The sequence below is a fragment of the Trichoderma gamsii genome, assembly GCF_001481775.2.
Source record: "Trichoderma gamsii strain T6085 chromosome Unknown Scaffold_25.2, whole genome shotgun sequence".
Taxonomy (NCBI): Eukaryota; Fungi; Ascomycota; class Sordariomycetes; order Hypocreales; family Hypocreaceae; genus Trichoderma; species Trichoderma gamsii.
The window spans coordinates 322,373-342,919 of NW_020171362.1; the positions used below are offsets into that span (position 1 = coordinate 322,373).

The window sequence follows — 20,547 nt, forward strand, 5'->3', positions numbered from 1 at the left end:
CTACTCCAAAGTAAGATGCACATAACACATAACATACATGTGCAGCAATACGACAGCGCCGCATGCCTTGCCCCCCTCTTTGGCTAGAGTTGAAAGCTTCAATGTTTGCGGCCACCAGATGCAATGGCACTCCGCTAATGCACCCGCGGAAACGCAAATCCTCCTCGTCTGAGGCTGATGCCCCAAGCGAGGCGCTGCCTTGAGGCAATTTCCCCCCAGCTATGAGACAGGTCGCTAGCTTCACGTTTCTTTCCAATTGCTGTCCATTTGCTGAGGGTAATTAGCAGATGTTACTATGGCAAGCTCTGACTAACAAAACTGCAGTATACGGAGCCCAAAAGTCTAGGCCGGCGGTACATACAGTAGAGTGTGAACGTGTACATGTAGCTTCATGTTGAGACACCCCATTGCCTGCTAGCTTTGGCGCGGGCACGTAAGAAAAGAGCACTGGATCATCTTTGGCACGGCAGCATGCAATACAATTGGCTCGGCCTCCTCTTTTCTCCTGCTGCCGTCCCCTCCATCAAGCAACCCTTTTGTGCCAGCAGTCTTGTTGTCTGCTGCTGATGAGGGGTTCTCGCGTACTTGTACAGCACCGTGTAAGAGCTCCCTGCCGCATTGTGACCAAATTGGGTAGAAAGATACCCACCCCCCGGCAGGCCCCGCTGTTTTGGCTCCCCGCTGAAGACCTCCAAATTGCTGTCAGTCAGCCTGATGTCCATCTAGTACCTATGAGAAACTGGAACTCGCTTGAATATGCAGCATTTCATGCATGGCAATGGCGAGGTAAGCGCGCTTGCTACCCCAAATCCCATCTAGGAGATTGAGATTGCCAAGAAATATGTAATCCTAACATGTATGCATGTTACTTGTGCATGCAGCTCTGGAGTAGTGGCTTGCCTACCCTAATAGGCAAGAGAGGATTCAAGATGCGTTCATTTCTCTGCGACCAATGGTAGTTTAAATATTATATTGAAAGCGTGTTGGAATTAAGATAATTAATATTAGCATTCATTATAGTCAATCATCTTATAGTTCGCTAATCAAGTGCACATATATGCTTGTTACAATGCTCATGAAGTAGATTACACTAAACTTACATACATGTGTTCATGAACTGTCATATAACCCAACCTTCCACGACAACGTCTCCAAAATTGACTACACAAGCAATGATACAAGCGAATAATAGCCATGCTTTATCGTACCACCGTGCTAGATCTAATCTTAATCGCATTCAGCTGAAATGCAGACTGCACTGCATCTTTCTCGCCTCGTCTCTCTTCTCCATATCTCCTGCAGGAACGAGCGGGTCGATATCGACGGGTCCTGTACTCCGTACCGTCACGTCGATTCGGCCATCGTACGACTAGAATGCTTCTGGAAAGATTCGCTGCTGTACCCTCACCTCGCTGCCCAGAGAGGACTGGCTGGATGCTCGTCCGTCGTCGATGAAGACCCACAGCAAAGCCCACTAGGTAACATCATCGTCACAGCACGAGCAACTCTAAATCACATGGTATAAATGCATTTCATTCCATCTTTGCGCTGTAAAGTTTGCGGTTAATTAGCATGTGTAGGGACGTATAGGGTCTATCTGAGGTCCCTGGTGCCACAGCTGATTCGTCAGATGAGAAGGCTCATACTTGATCGAGCTATTAAGCACTACATGATAAGAACTCTTGGCGTTTTTCTACCACTGGTCATGTTCTAAACTACTCGTTTAGTTGTATTTAAAGTTATCCGATGTGGATGCCATACAATACTTGAGCAAGAGGCTGCTATGAGGCATCACCTCTCTGCCATGTGAACTACAAGATACTTGGTGTCAAGTCACATAGGTAGGTAGGTAGACAACACATCCCACTCCTAATTGTTTGTTCATATCTGGAAGGCCTTTCTAATATATGATATTAACGCTAATCTCGATGCTGTCATCCATACACTCCAACTTATACCTAATCAGATTCAGCAAAGCCGTAACATAGGTAGGTAGATCACAACGGATACCTGATTCACTGCTGGCAATATAATTACCATTCTCATTGAATGTAAATAAACGGGATGATACAGACTGAGGTGTTCACATGTAATCGGCGACTACTAAGATTGAGATGAACAAGAACAGCTAGTAGGACATACATCGATCACTCCCAATTGACCAGTACATACCTGTGAATTCATGTACTGATACAACGTGTAAGTTGCGTGTACCGTCTACGCATCAGGGACTCTGTAAGACCTCTTCTCAGCTATTTCAACATGCGTCATAACTTGTGCTATACCAAGCTCACTTGTTACAGCTAAATGCTTCCCTTGCTCCGTAGCACATTCATCGCCACTCTCTGTCACGAAACAAGATCTAGGCCTGTTCCAAGTCCGTGTCACTGCTGATGAACACACCCACTTCCCATTTGTGCGGGCACCAACAAGAACACGAGTTCCGTTTCACTGTAGGCGACTGTTCTCTCTGTCACCACGTCACACTCAATCCTATCTAGTAGCCTAGTACTGGACCTAGTTCCATCGAAAACTGAGGCATGCAGGTACTAAAGCATGGGTGTTTCCCCGCTTGCCGGGGGACCCGTGATGCCCTCCCCGAATCTCCGAACCTCCTCACCCGCACCGGGTCTATGAACAGGCCCCCGCAGGCCTGTCGTCTTTATATGCGGCAATCTCGCGTGCTCAGCGTGCTCAGCGTGCTCAGCGCGCTAACGTAGCTTCGAATGCCCCACTTCCCCGAATATCGCCCATCCGTCAGATTTCGGCGTTGCGTATGCCGCCGAGCCGTGAGTGTTTGAAAAATATACTTGAACATGACAGCGCGTCGTGACATGCTGAATTTCGGCAAATATGGATGGCATGTATGCCGCTCAAATGGAAGCAGAAATGCCGCTTCGTGTTTTGCAAGCTCAATGGCCATTATGTGAAGATTACCAACAGAAAACAAAGTCAACTGTATTCTACGGAATATACACCTCGAAGCGGGAATCTCCTCTCTCTTCTGCCTAGCGAGACATGTCCGAGCGAGTGAGAACCCCTTTGGCTCGCTTTACTCGGCGGCCGTCGGTCTTTCGGGCCAAGTTTGCAGGTCTAGGCCGTTCTCAAAGCGCTCAAAAAAATGACGCGTTACAGGCTGCGATGAGGAGCTGTTGCTGATTGGATCTCAAGAGACTGAAAGCTACGCAGAATCCCTCCCCCCACGGAGCTCTGGCATTCACACCGTGTTTGGGCACGGTGGCAGGTGATGCTCTTCTTGAGTCGGACCAACGACGATATTCTCAAAGGCTCGAAAGTCGACCGGCGGTTTTTCTCGTCTTTGTTTCTCCCGTTGACATGCAACGTTTGTGTCGTTGAGGGGAACGAATCGAGCGGCGGTCGGAACGACTTCGAGGGGGTGATATGAGCGCTCTTGCTGCTTAAGACATTGTGTATCCTATGCGCAGCCCAGACAAGACACAGGCAAAACAGCAGTCTTGGGCAGAATGAGCGGCTGGGCGAATGTTTGGACGAATCAGCATACAGTGACTTGATATGGTGCACTGAGATTCGGTCAGCTCTGGTCAACTCAATGTTGCTGCACCCAACGACATGGCGGTGTCGGGGCTTCAAGCTCATTCATTGCACTGCACTGTGGTGCAGTGAGGCGGCGACAACCTCCTTGTCGACGACATTGCGCTCACGTCTAAAGCCTAAAGGACCTTTGATGCTGCAGAGCCCAATTTCGTTTCGATGGAAATGAAATAGGCTCAAAATGTGACACTCTGCCAAGTTGGATGCTTTGCCAAACAGCATGACTTGACAAGGACATGAGCTTAGGCCCTGGATGACTCGACGGGGGCATGAGATCAAACCTCGGAAGAACTGCACAAGTCGATGAGAATTTCATGTCGGAGCGAGTGATTCAGGAGATGCTTTCTCAGCATTATTCATACCGCCCTTTTTTTGCTCCGTATTATCACGATGGATGGCGTTCTGCAAAATACGAGAACTGGCTCGAACAAAGTGCCTTGTTTCGGAAGTGATGCACACTGCGATATTGCCAAGCGATTATTGAAGATACGATGCCGTAATTGCGGCCGACTGATTATATGAACATGAACATGAATGAACATGAGGCTTCGTATCGGCATATTGTGTTACCCTATATCAGAGCCAACTTATTGTCTCCCCATGGTCATTGAAAAGTAGATTAAGATTTGGACTGAGAAAAGGGGAGTAGCAGTAGCATTGCGCATGCACTCGTCAGAATTGTAAGGTTTGTAAGTTGCGTGAGCCGTATCTCCGCGACATGTCAGCTGGTAGCATCAGTTGTGAAGTTTAGATGTGTAGCGAGTACTTGCAACTTGGTCGACCAATACGGATTGGTACCAACGAATCTATGATACGGACAAATTCAAGCCAAGAGAAGGACATTACACCGGCTGCCAGCAACCAAAGATCGATAACAATGTAGACTAAAGCCCAGCCTCTTGGTCCAGTGGCAGATCATAGCTGGCGAGCGGGTACGGGATGCTTGTCGGCTTGGGTCCTGGTCTCCGGAAACATGTTGCAGTAGCTGTAATTGAGATGACTGCTATTGACACCAAGCTCTTAAATCGGTATTAGATCACCGTGATCAGCAATTGGAATACCTGAAGTGTAGAAGGAGAGGTAAAATCCTTTATTGGAAATGCACACAAGCCTTACAGGAGATCTACCACTAGTGCAAAAGCCAGTTCTGGAAGGTTAGCGGAAGCTACATGCAAGCTTGTGTTTAATCTCTATTACCCTGTAGAACTCCTATAACCTTCAATTTAGCCAACATATCTGAGGATGTTACCATGAATCCTGATGTGAGAGGCTGCCAAAAGGCTGTTGATCATTGGACGCTTCAATGCTGTGAAGGATGCTTGGGCTCAAGGTCTGACAGACCGTGATCCAGCGGCTTCGACTGCTTTCGACTCCCTAGAGGTAATCAGTAACTTCCGCTGACTAACTGGTTGTATCTTGAAATAGGGAGAGAAATAGAATCCAAAAAGGGCATTTCGTATGCCAAATAGAGTACTATAAGTTTACGGCTAGCACTTCGTACTCGCTAGCTGAGAGTATATGTAAGGGATAGAAACAGCGGTGTGCACGGCCACCATCATATTGATGCTTGCAGCAAATCTCAGTTGCCATTTACCATCACGATTCACGATGCAGTGCTCAGGGACACAGTTACAGTTACTCAACACCTACCAAGGGGCAGCCGTCGGCCGCTTAGACCCGTCGTCCACAAGCCCAGCCGACAGGGATATTGCCCGCAAGCCCCATCCTAGCGCCTCGTATTCTATGGCTCTTCTTTCTTCTCCCGAAGATCGCGGCGGGCGAAACTGCCAGCTACGAAGAAGCACGGGCCGATAAATCTAGTCAGTTTCTACTCGTCCATCTCCCGATGGGAGTGGCGTAGACCGGCTTTTCTAAGTCCGGCAATGTAGGATGAGAGAAGATCCGGATAGGCCACTCGGGCAATATTGGGAGATAGGTCTGCATATGACGCTGCATATACGTGCTGCTATGTAAGTGCAGCGTAGCAGCCGTCAGGGCTGAATGTGGAGCTTTCAGGAGAACATGATCGTATTGTGCTATGCTGTGCTGTACGTGAAACGTAGCAAAGCATTGCACGGAGTATCTTTTCCGTAGGCGTGTACTATGATGAATTCAGTAATCTATACCGAAGAGATGGTGCCAGTTTTGGTAATCGAACAAGTGCCTAATGTGTTTGTTGCTGGCGCAAGCGAGAGCCGACGGATGTCAAGAGCCAAGAACTTACACGCAGATGTTGCCAGCATAGTCTCGGCACAGCTTTCCGGATCCTTCGCATGACGACCTCTGCCGAGTTGGGAAAGCAACGGTGGTAATGCGAATTGTGGCTGAATTTTGCCCATCAAATCAAATACCAACTCCGTATTACAAACTGGTAGTACTGACAATTCTTTTCTAGAAAACCAATCGGGTTGGCCGTGTGATATGACGATGATCCCTGGCCATTTTCCACATAATCTTCTTCCGTTTGAAACGTGACTAGCGACGTCAGGGCAGGTCAGCATAAAGTGTGCAAGTAGACTAGAATAGTGGTCAGTAATAGGAAAGACATACAACGCCTGTCTTGCCCCTCCGAGGCCTCCATGAATCTCCCTTTTTCCTCTGTAGTGGATATCAAGGAGTCTATGCAGGTGGAAGAATTTATCATTGGCAGTGGTCTTTGAAGAAAATTCTCCGGCAGAAAAACCCATCTCATCCGCATTGCTCCACCGTCAACTCCTTATGCTTGCATGGAATCATGTCGATTTTGAGGGTTTCGTACAACGATAAGAGGCCAGCAAATACGAGAAAACGGGATAAAAGAGGCACGGTAAAATGAGAAAGGAAAACAAAGGAGCATGTAGAGTAATGAAAGCGTTCGGTCGAGTAATGAGCAGGTGGAATCATAGGTTGACGTCTAAAATTAGACAAGGGAAGCACGGAAGGTGATGGACGATCTTGTGGTGTTTTAGGGAAAAGGGCCAAAGGCTAACGAGGATATTCCACTTTAGAGCTCTCCAAGCTAGAGCTCTGCAGTGGTCACGAGATTTGCTCAAGTTACAAGTAGTATTAGCATCTAGACCTATACTCCGGAGAAGCAGTCACTATTACGGAGTAACTATAGAGGCTGGACTCGACTCGACTGACTCGAAACTAACTGGGCTAAAACAAGGGCAAACTTTATTAGCTGCTACTAAGATCGGGCGCTCATGTAAGTCGGTATGCGCGCATGAAGCCACGCAGAAGCCACAGATGCCCTCAGATCATTCTGGAATATCGCATTTGATCTCTGAAGCACCGCCGGACCGGACAAAGAGTGTAATCGAAAAGGAGTAATTCCACCAGCTGCGATGCCAGAAGAAAATGTAATCAATTGCTGCCATATCCTGCCCTCATCAATGCAAAGCGGAATACGAGCTGATGACGCTGCCAAGGGCCTATTGCCGATCATCAAGATGTGGCGTCACGTCGGCATTCTTAGCCTCGTATGCTACGGCTGGCTAGGGGTCTTTTGGGAAGGCTTGCTCCCCTAAAGTAGCATAGGCCAACGGCCTTTAGCAGGGCGATGGCGCTGTGCTTTGGGGCTACTGGGGGGCTGTTTATGGCGGGGGAAGGTCAGCGCAGCGGGTGAGTGGCGATGCCAGCTCAGGCATGCTGCTTTGTCTGTGCTTCTTTGTTTCTTTCCCCCCTCCCATACCTGCTGGTCTCGGAAGATCCGCTGGCTGGATGACATCTGACGATCGTGGAGACGGCCCTTCTGAATATATAACTGGGCAACGGCGCCCATTCCTTTGGTCAGAAGCCTCCTCCTCATCCAACAGCCTGGACAATCACATCAAGAGCCAAGTCAATCAATCAGCTTCTCCACACAACAACACCAACAACTTCTTTCAAGATGTTCTTCTCTGCTGCTGTCCTTGGCCTTGCCACCGCCGCTGTTGCCGCTCCCGCCAACATTGTGCCCAACTACCCTCCTCACCAGGAGTCCCAAGGCTTCCGCCTGGTCGTCAACGTCACCGACAAGGCCCTCGACCTCAAGCCCTCCGTCCAGGGCCTGTACGTCAACAGCATCCACGTCGGCGCTGGCCTCAACGTGGCCGGCGTTGGAGCCAAGGACGTCTCCAACGTCTTCTACCAGAACGGCACCGCCTCTGAGTTCCGCTTCAGCAGCGCCACCACCATCACCGACGAGGCCACTCCCTTGACTCCCTTCGGCCTCTCCCTGAGCAAGAACACCGACTCCGAGACCCTCTCCTCCGCCTACATCAACGGCGGCGCTGGCACTCCCGGCGTGCAGATTTCTCAGTTCCCTGAGGGCTTCCTGTTCCTCGAGCCCGAGACTTTCGTCATCTGCAACAACCCTCTCCAGTACTACCAGGGCCAGAAGTTCCTCGTCGTCGAGCAGGCCGCCACCACCATCAGCTCCGACGGCCAGGTCGAGAGGAACCTCCCCGAGGGCTGTGCTCCCGTCCGCCTCCTCCCCGAGTGTGCTCCCCTCGAGCCTCTCCCTGCTGGATCCTACGCCAGCCACGAGTTTGCCCTCCAGTCTGAGTGCTACGCCGATGTTGCCTCGATCAACTGGAGCCTGTACGGCCCATAAATGTTTGCTTCTTTTTTTGCATTGAGCAGCAGCGAAAATTTGACCTGATTGATCGAGCTTTGTTAATGGCGTTGGAAGCGACGGATATAATGGTGCTACAGTACTGAATTGCCTGGACCTGAAGGCGTATAAAGTAATGTCTTAATCTATATAGTAATACATTATAATAATATGTACACTTTATTAGTTTCTCATTTTCCTCCAAGTGACTACCAAGTAGCTGCAGTTATAGTATACTTTTATGCGCCTTTAATGGCAGCTTGGATATAAGCTCAACTGACATGGTGGTATAATTTCCCATTTTGGATATCAAGGTTTACAAGGGTTCCAAAGACGGTTAAGGGAAATGCTGCCAAATCCTTCGCACCCCAATTACGTGCAAGTAAAGCGATGCTGTTGCATGCACTCCATATAATAGCCGCGAAGGATGCAGGACCTGGATTCGCCTCGGTTGCCAGCTGAGTACTCGTATCTTTGCTTCTGCAGATACATTCGTTGATGAGATTTTATTTTCGGGCCGTAGCAAGCATGTAGATTTCCAATTGCATATGTGCTTACAGAGAAACTGTAATGGGAGGGAGAGTTCTGTATGCGAAACGCTGACATTCCTTCGGTAGACTGATATGGATGTTATAGCTCCTACAGGTACATGCATGATACTCAAGCCATGAATATGCGCATGTGAATTTTATTGTTTGATTCAAATGGAACACGAACCCATGGAACTCTATCTCCATGATTCAACATTACAACAAGACAGTCAGCCCCTGACTAGCGACGGATTGGCTGCTCTTACAACCGACGAAGAATCTGTGACGGACGAAGCCATGTCATACTCTGCTTGGAAACTGTCTCGTAAGAGCTGTGGAGTGCTAGTTATTAGACAATAAGATAAGCGTCTCACCTTGGACGGGTATCCTAGCATTTCATAGACATTGTTGGTACAATCAATACCAATTGAGCTGATTCCGTACGGATAGACTTATGACGTTGCCAAAGTCTTCTTTGGGCCCGGAAAGCAAGACACAGGTATGCGGTAAGTGACGGTTATATCGGCTGGCCACTTGCTCCCATGACGGTAATGTCGAGCAATTGAAAGGAGAACCTCAAGATGGTCATGATAAACGTTCCTATCTTTACTCGATGTATCTATTTTGGCGGCTTGTACATTCGCTATCATCTCCCATACATGATTCTACCGTATATGAATGTTTCGAGATTGTACTCATCCATTCACTCCCTCACTCTTCCTTGGATGGCTTGTTGTTTCACCAGCTCCATGGCGCCTTATCCGCTACAGATGCCCTAATTCCAGCGCCCCTCAGCTCAGTGGCAGCGTGACTTCCCGCGGCAAGCGACGGCGCCCTTTAGCGCCTTCAAAAGGCCCCGAGCTTATCTTGATAGCGATAGCGATGGTGCTACCCCAGCTTCTGTGCTGCGCCTCGATCCGGGGAGCTGGGCGCTTTGCTCCGTAAGCCGGACAGTAAGCCGCGCATGCGCAACTCCTCCCTGCGATCTGCTCAAGAACCAGCCTCCTGCATCGTCCTTTAAAGCGCATCCCTTTCTTCGACTCTCCTCGGCATTCTCGTCGCAACCATGACTCGCCGCGTTCCTTCTGCTCTGTCTCTCCGACAACAAGCCTCTGCCTATTCAACCACTTCTGCTTCTTCTGTTGCCAGTTCATCAACTGCCTCTACCGCGCGGATCCCAGCGCCAACCGCCCCAGTTCAATCTCTTGCTTCCTCGAAGCACTTTGTTCTCGCAGATATGAACGGCCGCCCGTCTGTCGATAGCCGCGCCTGCATCAAATGCATCGCCAAGCTGTCGCCCAGCGAGATTCAGCAGGTGAACTGGCACATCGCCGAGGAGAACAAGTGCCAACTCTGCGCCGTGAAGGACCTCAAGCCTGAAGCGTTTACCAAGCCCTTCCTCGACTTTTTGCGCGAGAACCCGACCGTCTTCCACGCTGTTGACTACTTCAAGTCGAAGCTGAATGATGCTGGATACGAAGAGGTATTTGCGCCCGGTGACTCACTCAACGTGTGACAAAAGCTGACAGCCCTATAGCTTCCGGCGCGCGACTCCTGGGCCAACAAGATCCAACCTGGCGGCAAGTACTGGGTTACGCGCAATGGCAGCTCCATCATCGCATTCGCCGTTGGCAAGGCCTACAAGCCTGGCAACGGCGTCGGCATGATCGCCGGTCACATCGACGCCCTCACCGCCCGACTCAAGCCCGTGAGCACCAAGCCCAACACCGCTGGCTACGTCCAGCTCGGCGTCGCCCCCTATGCCGGCGCCCTGAACCAGACCTGGTGGGATCGAGACCTGAGCATCGGCGGCCGTGTCATTGTGAGCGACGAGAAGACGGGCAAGACCACTAGCAAGCTTGTCGAGCTGGACTGGCCTATTGCTAAGATTCCCACGCTGGCGCCGCACTTTGGCGTTGGCATGATGGGCCAGAACAACCCGGAGACGCAGGCGGTCCCTGTTATCGGGCTGGAAAGCTCTAACGGTGCTGACACTGAGATCCTGGGCTCTGCTGGCTCCTTTGTCAACACCCAGCCGCCTAAGCTGGTCAAGCTCATCTCCAAGCAGCTCGGCATCACGTCGTACGACTCCATTGTCAACTGGGAGCTCGAGCTCTTCGACTCACAGCCCGCAACTGTCTTTGGCCTGGACAAGGAGCTCATCACTGCGGGACGAATCGACGACAAGCTGTGCTCATGGTCTGCTCTCATGGGTCTCCTGCACACTACGGAGTCAGATGACGATAGCTACATCAAGCTGGTGGCGCTGTTCGACGACGAAGAGATCGGATCTCTGCTAAGACAGGGTGCTCGCGGCAACTTCCTCCCTTCCACCGTTGAACGCGCTGTCGAGGCTCTCAACCCCAGCTCCTACGGCCCTGGCGTCATTGGCCAGACTTTTGCCAAGTCGTTCCTCTTGTCCGCCGACGTCTCCCACGCCGGCCACCCCAACTTCATCGGCAACTACCTGCCCGAGCACATCCCCAAGCTCAACGTCGGCCTGGTTGTCTGCGGCGACAGCAACGGCCACATGACCACCGACGCTGTCTCATCCGCCATCCTGCACCGCGTCGCCAATCTCTGCGGTGCCAAGCTGCAGGACTTCCAGATCCGCAACGACTCGCGCAGCGGTGGCACTGTTGGCCCCATGCTGTCGAGCGCGATGGGTGTGCGTGCTGCTGATGCGGGTCTGCCTCAGCTGAGCATGCACTCTATCCGTGCTACAACTGGTTCTTTGGATCCAGGCTTGGGAGTGCAGTTCTTCAAGGGCTTCCTCGACTTTTGGGAAAAGGTTGATGGTGAATGGGAGTGAATTGCTTTGAGGAAATAGATGGTACATATACATAGGACATTGTTGTTGACGGTGGAATGTAATGGATGAGAGATCAATTAGATGGATGGAGAACTAGACTTTGCATGTCATTTCATGACAAACTTAATAGCGAATAAATGTTTTTGCAAAATAATTGGCTTGCAATATGATTGAATACTAGAGTATGACTCAATTCCCGTTCAATCTTGTTTTTATTAACCCCTTCTCCTATTACAATTTTGTTTATGCATTTTCATTTACATGCTATGCATTGATTCTCCAATCCCAGATTTGTCTCCTTTGCCATACTAGCCATCATGCACAATGTTCCTTGCCATGTCGCCAATTTTGTTTCTTCATCATCCAGTCTAAATAACCGCAAATATGAGCTAGCTCAAAATTGTGTCATCGTCCAAAACATGCCATCCCCCCAAAAGTAGAAGCATAGCTCTTATTGCTATTCGCTCGCGTAAGTAAAGTTATTTTAATGCTGTCATGTATCACATCTATCCATCTACGCGTGCTATGCAGCGTCAAGAGAAGAAGAGAACAATCAGTCGCAAAAACTGATCTTCAGTCTGAAAAGAAAAGAAAGAGAGAAGGAAAAAAAAACAATAATGCAATAAACCAAGGATTAGGCTGCATTCTCACCATCCCGGGGAGGCAATTCTGGCAAAGTAGCGGAATCGTCGTCGTCATCATCATCGTCATCATCAAAATCGTCGCTCTGGCCGGCTACTATAGTCAGATCGCTACCCTCATTGGCGGGCTTTCGCTTCTTCTCGAAATCTTGTTTATGCGCCTCCGCCAGCACTTTGGAGAAGCTTCGAGTGATGCGAGGTGAAGGAAGGTCGGTGCGGCGCCGGGCAAGGTTGCCACTGGGAGGACCAGCAACGGCAGTGGAGCTAGCAGAGTCGTAGAGGCTGGGGTGCTCTGCTGGCTGCGGCTGAGGCGGCTGTGGCAATCCTTGGGGTTGTATCACAGGGCTGGACTCGGTGCTGGCGCGCTCCATCAGGGGCTCGATATGATAGGGGAGAGGAACGTCGCGCGAGGCCTTGTACTGAGCTACGTTGGCGCAGTGCTCGTTTTCCACGCGGAGGAGAGACCAGATGCCTCGACGGAAGACCTCGGCGAAGCTAACCATGAATGATACTATGGTTGAATGCTGGAGGTCATGCGTGAATATGGCGTAGAAGATCCATGCAAAGCGCAATATGGGATCGACGACCATGATAACATAGTATATCCAGCGGTGCTTCAAGGCGAGAATATCTCGAAGGCCAGTGTGCCTACTTTGAGGCTGGAGTAGGGAAAAATCCATGAACAGATCCCAGATGCCTTGAATCGTTAAGTTAGCACGCAAGTTGTAAAGGGGAAAGCAAAGAGAGCAGCTCACTAGTATATACACCATTGATGGTTGAAAAGGTGACAAATAAAGCAAGGTTTGATCGAGTATGATGAATGCGATAGAGAGATAGACAAACGTAAGACAATATCGTTGCAGTATATTTTCCACAATTTACCAGATGCGGGAAAACGTTGCGTGTGTCTCTGTAACGCCGAATACACTGGAGAAAGCGCCATACGGCCGGTAAAGTTGTGAAGAACCCAAGCAAGCGAGAACTTGTTGAGTTGCATTGGCCCGGGTTCTCCCAGTGGTGGGCATACAAGCAGAAGAATAGCTCCACGTTCTATCGCAGCCACAACTAGTCAGATATTGGTTGTCCATTGATGTACCAGAGGTGGTTGCCAACTTACCGCCATTGAATAGGTCAAGGAGCAGTACATGTCCCCAAGAAAGAAATCACGAAATTCTACAGGGTATAGCCCGGACAAAAGAAGACGCCACTATCGTGTGGTTAGCATTGCTGGGTAAGACACCTTATCGGGAAGTGAGGGGCTACTAACATGTGAATATGCAAACCACCTACGGCTCTTGTAAGAAAGGACAGGGAAGGGAAGCAGAATGATGAGGATGGTGAGGCCGATCAGAACAACAGGGTAGTATAGATACATGGAGTCGTCTCCGTATCTGCTGAAGTTCGCCCACATGATGACCCCAAGAAGCAGGAGGAAGAAGGATGGAAATTCTGCCAGTTGACGCCAATCGAGCATACTTCGTTGATCAAACTCAAAGATGAATTGATAGTTGACTTTGTTTCGTAACCAAATGCTACAGTTGATGCAGAATAAGGAAAAGAGCATGAGCATCAGGAAAAAGCCGGCGTATACTTGCAACAGGTAGCTCGTTTGGGTACGAAGTGTTAGATCGTTGTGATGGAGTAGGTCAGAACCGTAAACGAGGCCCTGGATAGTAAAGACGGCTCCCGTGCCAATGAAGAACCCGTTGAGAAACGAGCTCCCTGACTCGTCCTTGGGTTTCCTATGCAGTTTGCGCAGCTTACCAACCGCAAGCTTCTGGTTTCCGCGTTCGAAATATCGCGCGTAGAGATCCTCAACGGCCTTGATGTGGCCCTCCAGAACATCGCTATTAACAAACCAAGATTTGTTAACCTTTTCGTTCATGTAGCGCATCGGAGGCCGAGCATTGACGGCCTTGTCAAACTTTTTGTTGAGCTTTCGAAAGGCCGTGCGATTAAGCATAGCGTATGATTTGAGAAGCTCCAAGCTGCGATAGAACTCTTGCATTGCCAATTTCAGCTTCCGCTTCGCTGTTCGATAAGCCACCTCGTGGTTTTCTGGCCGCCGCACATAGTCCATGTGGCCATCATGCGATCTTCCTCCTGCCGCCATGTAAGGTGTTTGAGGCATGTCCTGGAAGCTCTTAGAGTTTGGTCCTGGCGGGAAGATTTTGTTCCTGAGGGGGTGCACCCAGCCACTGGACTTGTCGGGATTGCCTTCTTGGGGTTTTTGAGTAGACAGCCCGGAGAATGATCGATTATTCTCTTCGTTGGCGATTTCTTGTATACGCCGGTTGCGCATTTCGTGAAGTTGTTCTCGCAGCATGATCAATCGCTGCCCAGCTCGGTCCTCATTCTTCTGATAAAAATTCTCCACCTTTTCTAGCTCTGAATCCAAAAACTGGTAAAACTGCTGCTCTCGCTCTCGGACAAGATCGAGGCTTTGTCGCGGAAGTCCTGTAATTCGACCAGAGTCCTTTGCACTAGAAAAGATGCGGCGAAGCTGCTCTTCATGATTGTTGGCCGACCCTAGCGGTGGGAGATTTCCAGAGTTTAGCGGAACAGACGAATTTGATCTGTGAAAGTTGAAACGAGCAAATTTCTTAACGGGACTGAGCGGCTGTCTGGTGCCCGGAGATGACGATGTCGTATAAATTGCCGGTTCGGGTAACTCAAATTCGTTGTCGTCGTTGGCACCGCTTTGGTTGTTGGTCTGGTTGTCATGTTGGTCGTCATGTTGGTTGTCATGATGGTCGTCACTCTGGTGGTCGCGAGACAACGGCCGCGATTGTTCAGCAGGAGTTGGCACGAAGCTGCCATACTGTAAGTTGTTCTCGTGGCTGTTTAAGGCCTCATCCTCGACAGCCTTCTTCGCAATGTTCACCGGCGTCGATTTCGGTTGCCCCTGCCATCTTGAGCTTGTAGGAGCATCGTCTTGACCTGCAAAAGTGGGGGTCGGCTCTGAGTTGGGATCTACAATGGAATAGAAAGTAGGCGTGCGACGATTTGAGCCTCGAGTCAGAGGTGTAGAGCCCGAGGTTCTCTGAACGGCCGAAGAGATGGCCTTGACGTGTTTTTTCCCTGCCTTGTAGTTGAGGTACTTGATTCGCCACTCTGTGGTTGAGCCGAAAGAAGTCAGCGGTTGAAACACGTTGGATTGTACAAGCCGAGGCGGCACAATAAGAAACAGCAAAACGAAAATGAACAAAAACGACAAGGACAAGGAAACAACAATGGTAATTCGAACAACAAGAAAGGAGCGAATCCTTACCAGGAACTGCCTCGCGCTCGAGCTCCTTTGCGAACTTCATGGTTCTGCGCTGCGAGGCCTAAAGCCGGACAGGGTTCAGCATCCAATGTATAGAAGGTCTCGCCTGGCGCAGGGGCGACATAAAAATGCACGTCCGGCCAGCTACAATGCGTGCGCATTCAAGCCCTATCCGCTGCTGGACGGAATGTCTTGGATGCACAAGCTCCAGGCACCGGAATGAGATGAATCTGCAACAGGCCTGTGAGAAGCCGCCGCCACGACACGTGCGAAGCTGCTGTCTTGGAAGCTTCAGATCGGGGCCCGCTTTTTGCTGCTGGTTGATGCGTCAAGTACGTCAGGGGCGCTAAACAGCGCTAAAGAAGAAAACTGGCGAAGTATGTGGTTTATTGTATGGAGTCGCAGTATGTTTCTGCGCTGTTTGATCTGCGCTGTATGATCTGCGCGGCCTGATCCAATCGCTCGACTACAGGTCTTGGATGCTGTTCCCAGGTGTTTTGTTTTTCTGGTTTGTATCAGGCTCTCAAAGGAATAAATAGTGAATCTCCCAGTCCGGGCTATTGCTAAGCTTCAAAGAGCGGTGGAGGACAAGAGCTATTTTGGTGCATTGAGCCCCTGATATCGCTAGTACTTATCGCTGTTCCCGAGCGCCGCCGCGTGCCCTGATCCTAATTCAGCCGCACTGGACGCATTATCGTGGGGGCGGTCTTTGGCACTTTGATAGAGAATTACTTTGAAACGTGAAGTGACGGCGCTGATATTGTATGATGCTGAAAGAGGTGGTGGCAGTGATGGCGTTGATATTGTTTGATGGTGACTGCATGAAGTGATAGGAAATAGTAGACAGATTGTGTAAGCCGAGGGAAGTACTAGTATTAACAAGGCAGAGCTCAGGACACAGCGCTTTGAGGTTGGAATAGAGCCTAAATAAGGGAGTCGAGTTCAAGCACTTTGCTTTAAAAAGCACTCTGATCAGTGAGATTTGAACAGCACGTAAACAAGGGAATCGAAATCAATGATTTTACTTTGAAGCCTCTGACCCGTGAAGTTATGAGGATAACAAACTATTATTTGCCAAATGGCCATGCATCGGTTTGAGGTGTAAATAGGACGTATACAAGGGAGTCGAGGTCAACAATTTTGCTTCAAAGGCCTTTGTATTGTGAAGCTATAAGGATTATTTGCTAAATGGCCACGAATTGCTCCAGGTTTGAACAGAACAGGTCCAAATTGAAAGTGAACAAGGGAATCGAGTTGAACAGTTTCCCTTTAAAGGCCTCTGATCCATGAAATCATGACATTATGAGAGTAGAAGATTATTTGCTTGTTGAAATGGCTGCTTTTCAACTGAATATAAAAGCCCATGATATCAACATACCACGGATATAGTTTGTATGAATGCATTCGAACAAATACCACCAGAGAAGCAAACACCAGCCGTCAACAATCGCGATTTGAGAAAGACCGAACAGCAACACCGTGTAGATACAAGACTTAGAAGGCGCTCATTACAACCAACACTAACAAGCAACATGTGTCGCATCACGCATACCTATGGGTTTTGTCCGTGCTTGAATTATGCTTGCAATGCCCCCCCAGTGAAATTTGAGCTTCAGCCAGAAGAAGGTCTTCAGGGAAGAATTAGAAAGGGACATTACATAGACGAACGCATCGAGCTCTCTAGATGCGACGACCGGGAATATGAACTTTTAAACAACAAGCGGGCCGATGGCTCCTCACAATGCGAAAAAGTCCATGTCCAGATTTTCGATCTGAAAGAATCCCGTTGCAGCCACTGCGAACGCAAAAACTGTGGACGGATTGTATTGGACCAGCATCCCAAGTCTAGCACCCCGCCTGAAGAGAGCAAGCCTCGCAGATCGTCCATGTTCTCTAAGATTTTCCGCCGCGCAAAATATTATTAAACTTTATGGTAGGCTTTTCGTCCCAGAAATACCTGCCAAATAGATATAAGAGGGAAACACAGCTTAGGCTGGCGTCTTGGAAAGGTGGCACGGGGGTAATAATGCGCAATTCATTCCAGAGAACTTCAGCGTGATTTACATCAGATACGGTTATCAATGGAAAGGGGAGTTAGGAATTTGGCCTATGGAAGCCAAAATAGATATCGGTTGTTTAACGTGTGCTCAAGATATTAGGGAAGTGAGAGTTTGTAACATGGAATACAGAGAAATAAAAGGAATCTCTAATCAAGCTTGTCTTCCGCAATGCCCTGGTAGTCATCTACTTATATAACCCATAATGTAAGCAATACCCTCTCCACGAGGCAGAAAGGACAATTAGTTGTCTCTCTTTTGAAGGTAGAAGTAATCACGAATTTATTAAGTGGCTCAAGCACTCTGAGAGTTTCCCTTTCCTGGCTAGTCCAGGTATGCATGCTGTGCCTAGGTACATGATAAACATCGAGTACCTTTGGGATATCGGGTGATAACTTGGGGGCGTTGACTATTGGCATTTCCCTTGCATTAGCTTGACAGAAATACAAAATGTCTGCAGACCGTTACTCCATGAATTGGCATTTCGGCGGATGAACCCGCGGCCCCCAATATCCTTCACTCCTAAGCGAGGAGCTTTACGCCGCCCAATGCAACGCTTCTCGTTGGCAGAGGTGGTGTAAGTTGGAGCAATGCAAAATTGTCTAGGCATCAATTGTTCCGAGCTCAGTCTGGCAATTGTCAAATTGGAAAGAAAAAATCTATTACGTCAACCCACAGTAGTTTGTACAAAAATTGGCCGCATAATGTAACCCATGGAAAATGAGGCCGGAGCAGTAATACCGCTAGTAATGGCACCATAGGAACCGGCATACTCACATACTAAGTGGTCCTAGTAGGTATCAACGAACATTATCACACTGCAGTGCTGGATGGTGCTAGAAAAAGGTCCATCCACTTAGTATCGTAGTGGTATGCTTGTAATACTATATTAGTAGTAGTAGCACCTGGATATGGATGTACTATGCTGCATGCACCAACAAACAAGGAAACACCCATGCACGGCACAATGAATGCAGGTGAAAGTCTGGTTATTAGCCCAAATCGTCAACAATCCAAGTGGATGATTCTGAGCTAGTGACTGAACATTCTTTATGCCGCATGGAGATGGACAAATTAGGATTGGAGTCATCTGTTCCTGGAAGAGGGTGTAAACTGCTCTCTGCCCCTTACAAGCAAGTAAAATGTCTGATGTCTGATGGGATAGTGCATGCTGCTGCCAACATATTCAAGTACTCCACAATCAGGATTGAACGCAATATGTGTATTTCCCACTTCGTTTCGTTGCGAGACAGCAAATGGTCCCAGCCCCACTGCCGTGAGATTTTGCATCCCCGCGATTTTGAAGCTCTGTCGTCTGCCATCTCCACTTGCGCAGTGTCTCAATTGGCGATCTGCGGGAGGAATGGATGCGGCGCCCAGGCAATGGCTGGCCAGCAGCCGGCCTGGAATTTGGTGAATCTCGCTAGACGATGATCCGTATACCGACCTGACCGAGAAGACACGGCCCGTGTGATATCGTGCGTGCCGCAAGGGAATGGCCGCCGATTCTTTGCCTTTAACTGCAGTCGTCTACGTAATACCAGCAGCGTGTTCCTGGATGCATGTTCCTGTCATCACGCCGTTGCTGCGCTGGCCGCCCCAAAGCTTAATGAGATCTGACTGTGTCTGGGCCCCCGTTGGGAAATCGTAAGACTCCGTGTCGCTCTAATCAGCACACACTTGCGCTAAATCTCGCAAGGCGACAGCCGAGTGCAGCAAAGGCAAAGATCTAGGAACGGGTGCGCTGGATGCCCGAGCTTGGGAGAGCCGATGCTACGCCTGTGGCACTGCGGAGAAGCAGGCCGGGCCTCTCGCAAGGACCAATTGATGGGATCATGTTCAACTTTGCTCTTTAATTCCCGGCGATGCCGGTGACATCAGCGGTGGAGAGCTGCACGAGGCTCCACTGAAGAGCGAAGAAGAAGGAGAAGAAAAAAACAGAGAGGCACCAGACCTCCACAAAAAAAATGGAAAAGACGCCGGGCGCCCTGGCAAGGCAGATTCCATACCCTGATGGGTATTTGCCGAGGCGTTTTTCTTCTTCTCTTTTCGTCAGGTTTGTTTCGCTTCAGTTATGACATTGAAACGCTGGCAGGGCCTTTAATCAAGAGCCCCCTTGATTGGATAATGAAACGGGGGAAATTTGGGTTCGCTTAATCGGGAAGCTAGACTTTACTTTCTTTTCTGTTTTGGCTTTTGGGAAACGTGGGATGACATCAAAGTCAAACATGACAGATGGAGACCGACGCACGGAAGGCAATTAATCTGAAGCACGCGGTTGAGCTGCTTAAGTTGAAGGCAAAACTGTTACAGTAGATGCTACCAGTTGAGGTTTTCGGTACTCTGCTCTTTAGCGAGTGCAACGTTATGGCATCGTAGTATTCTTGCATGGAGTGTTCTGCCATATCAACGTCAGTGCCGGAGCCTTGTGTTCCGGCCCCTGTTCGAGCTTCTCTGGCGCTGTCCCATCGGATCAAATCTCGAGCCAGTTCCCACGCCAAGGAAGCGCCATCCTGTAAGCTCGAATAGTTGCCCGCTAATGAACACGCGATGTCGCAGGCGGGCTGCACATGTTTCTCACCACCGGGGCCGGCCCCTCTGTACCTACTCGATTTCTGTTTCTCGCCTCAACTCTGTTTGTCTTTCCAAATATTTAGTGTTCCGCAAGCCATTGAGGGGAGCAAAGACTGCCCGTCTGCTGAGTAACGGGCTGCAATGTCGCGGCGCTGCTTAGGCCAGTCTCCGGAGCATTCTGGATGATTCCACGTATCGTCACAATCTGGTGCCTCTTGCAGCACGTCGAGGAATGGAATGCGCTCACTCAACCACCAATATGCACGGGTAATCCTTGCCCGCCAACTCTTGCAGCCTTTCCCCTCTCCAGGCCCGCTAGCGCGCCATCCCCCCCAACTGCACAGCTGGTTCAGCTGGCTAGAACCTTGCGCTTAGGTGCCGTTCTAGGCTCTATAGTGGGACTTTGCAGCGCTAAGTCGCCAAAGTGCAGAGGCTCCACGCAAAGTCACATCAAATATCTCACCCTCCCTCCCACTTCTTTTCTGTATCTTCTTGCCATGAACCTGCATCCTCTCT

General features: G+C 49.6%; 4 protein-coding genes across 4 annotated transcripts; 2 read left to right on the forward strand and 2 right to left on the reverse strand.

Annotated features, from left to right (window-relative positions):
• Positions 1-5,609: 5,609 nt before the first annotated feature.
• TGAM01_v207087 (hypothetical protein) lies at positions 5,610-5,912 on the reverse strand (the record flags this gene model as incomplete). The annotated part of the gene is made up of 2 exons (XM_024550011.1): positions 5,610-5,674; positions 5,798-5,912. The coding sequence occupies 2 exons, from the start codon at positions 5,910-5,912 to the stop codon at positions 5,610-5,612; spliced, it is 180 nt and encodes a 59-aa protein (XP_024405247.1).
• A 1,532-nt stretch (positions 5,913-7,444) lies between these two features.
• Positions 7,445-8,149, forward strand: TGAM01_v207088 (hypothetical protein; the record flags this gene model as incomplete). The annotated part of the gene is made up of 1 exon (XM_018804160.2): positions 7,445-8,149. The coding sequence occupies one exon, from the start codon at positions 7,445-7,447 to the stop codon at positions 8,147-8,149; it is 705 nt and encodes a 234-aa protein (XP_018662589.2).
• A 1,596-nt stretch (positions 8,150-9,745) lies between these two features.
• Positions 9,746-11,491, forward strand: TGAM01_v207090 (hypothetical protein; the record flags this gene model as incomplete). The annotated part of the gene is made up of 2 exons (XM_018804159.1): positions 9,746-10,162; positions 10,217-11,491. The coding sequence occupies 2 exons, from the start codon at positions 9,746-9,748 to the stop codon at positions 11,489-11,491; spliced, it is 1,692 nt and encodes a 563-aa protein (XP_018662588.1).
• A 634-nt stretch (positions 11,492-12,125) lies between these two features.
• On the reverse strand, positions 12,126-15,443 carry TGAM01_v207089 (hypothetical protein; the record flags this gene model as incomplete). Its single annotated transcript, XM_018804158.1, has 3 exons — positions 12,126-12,829; positions 13,423-15,246; positions 15,404-15,443. The coding sequence occupies 3 exons, from the start codon at positions 15,441-15,443 to the stop codon at positions 12,126-12,128; spliced, it is 2,568 nt and encodes an 855-aa protein (XP_018662587.1).
• Positions 15,444-20,547: the final 5,104 nt, after the last annotated feature.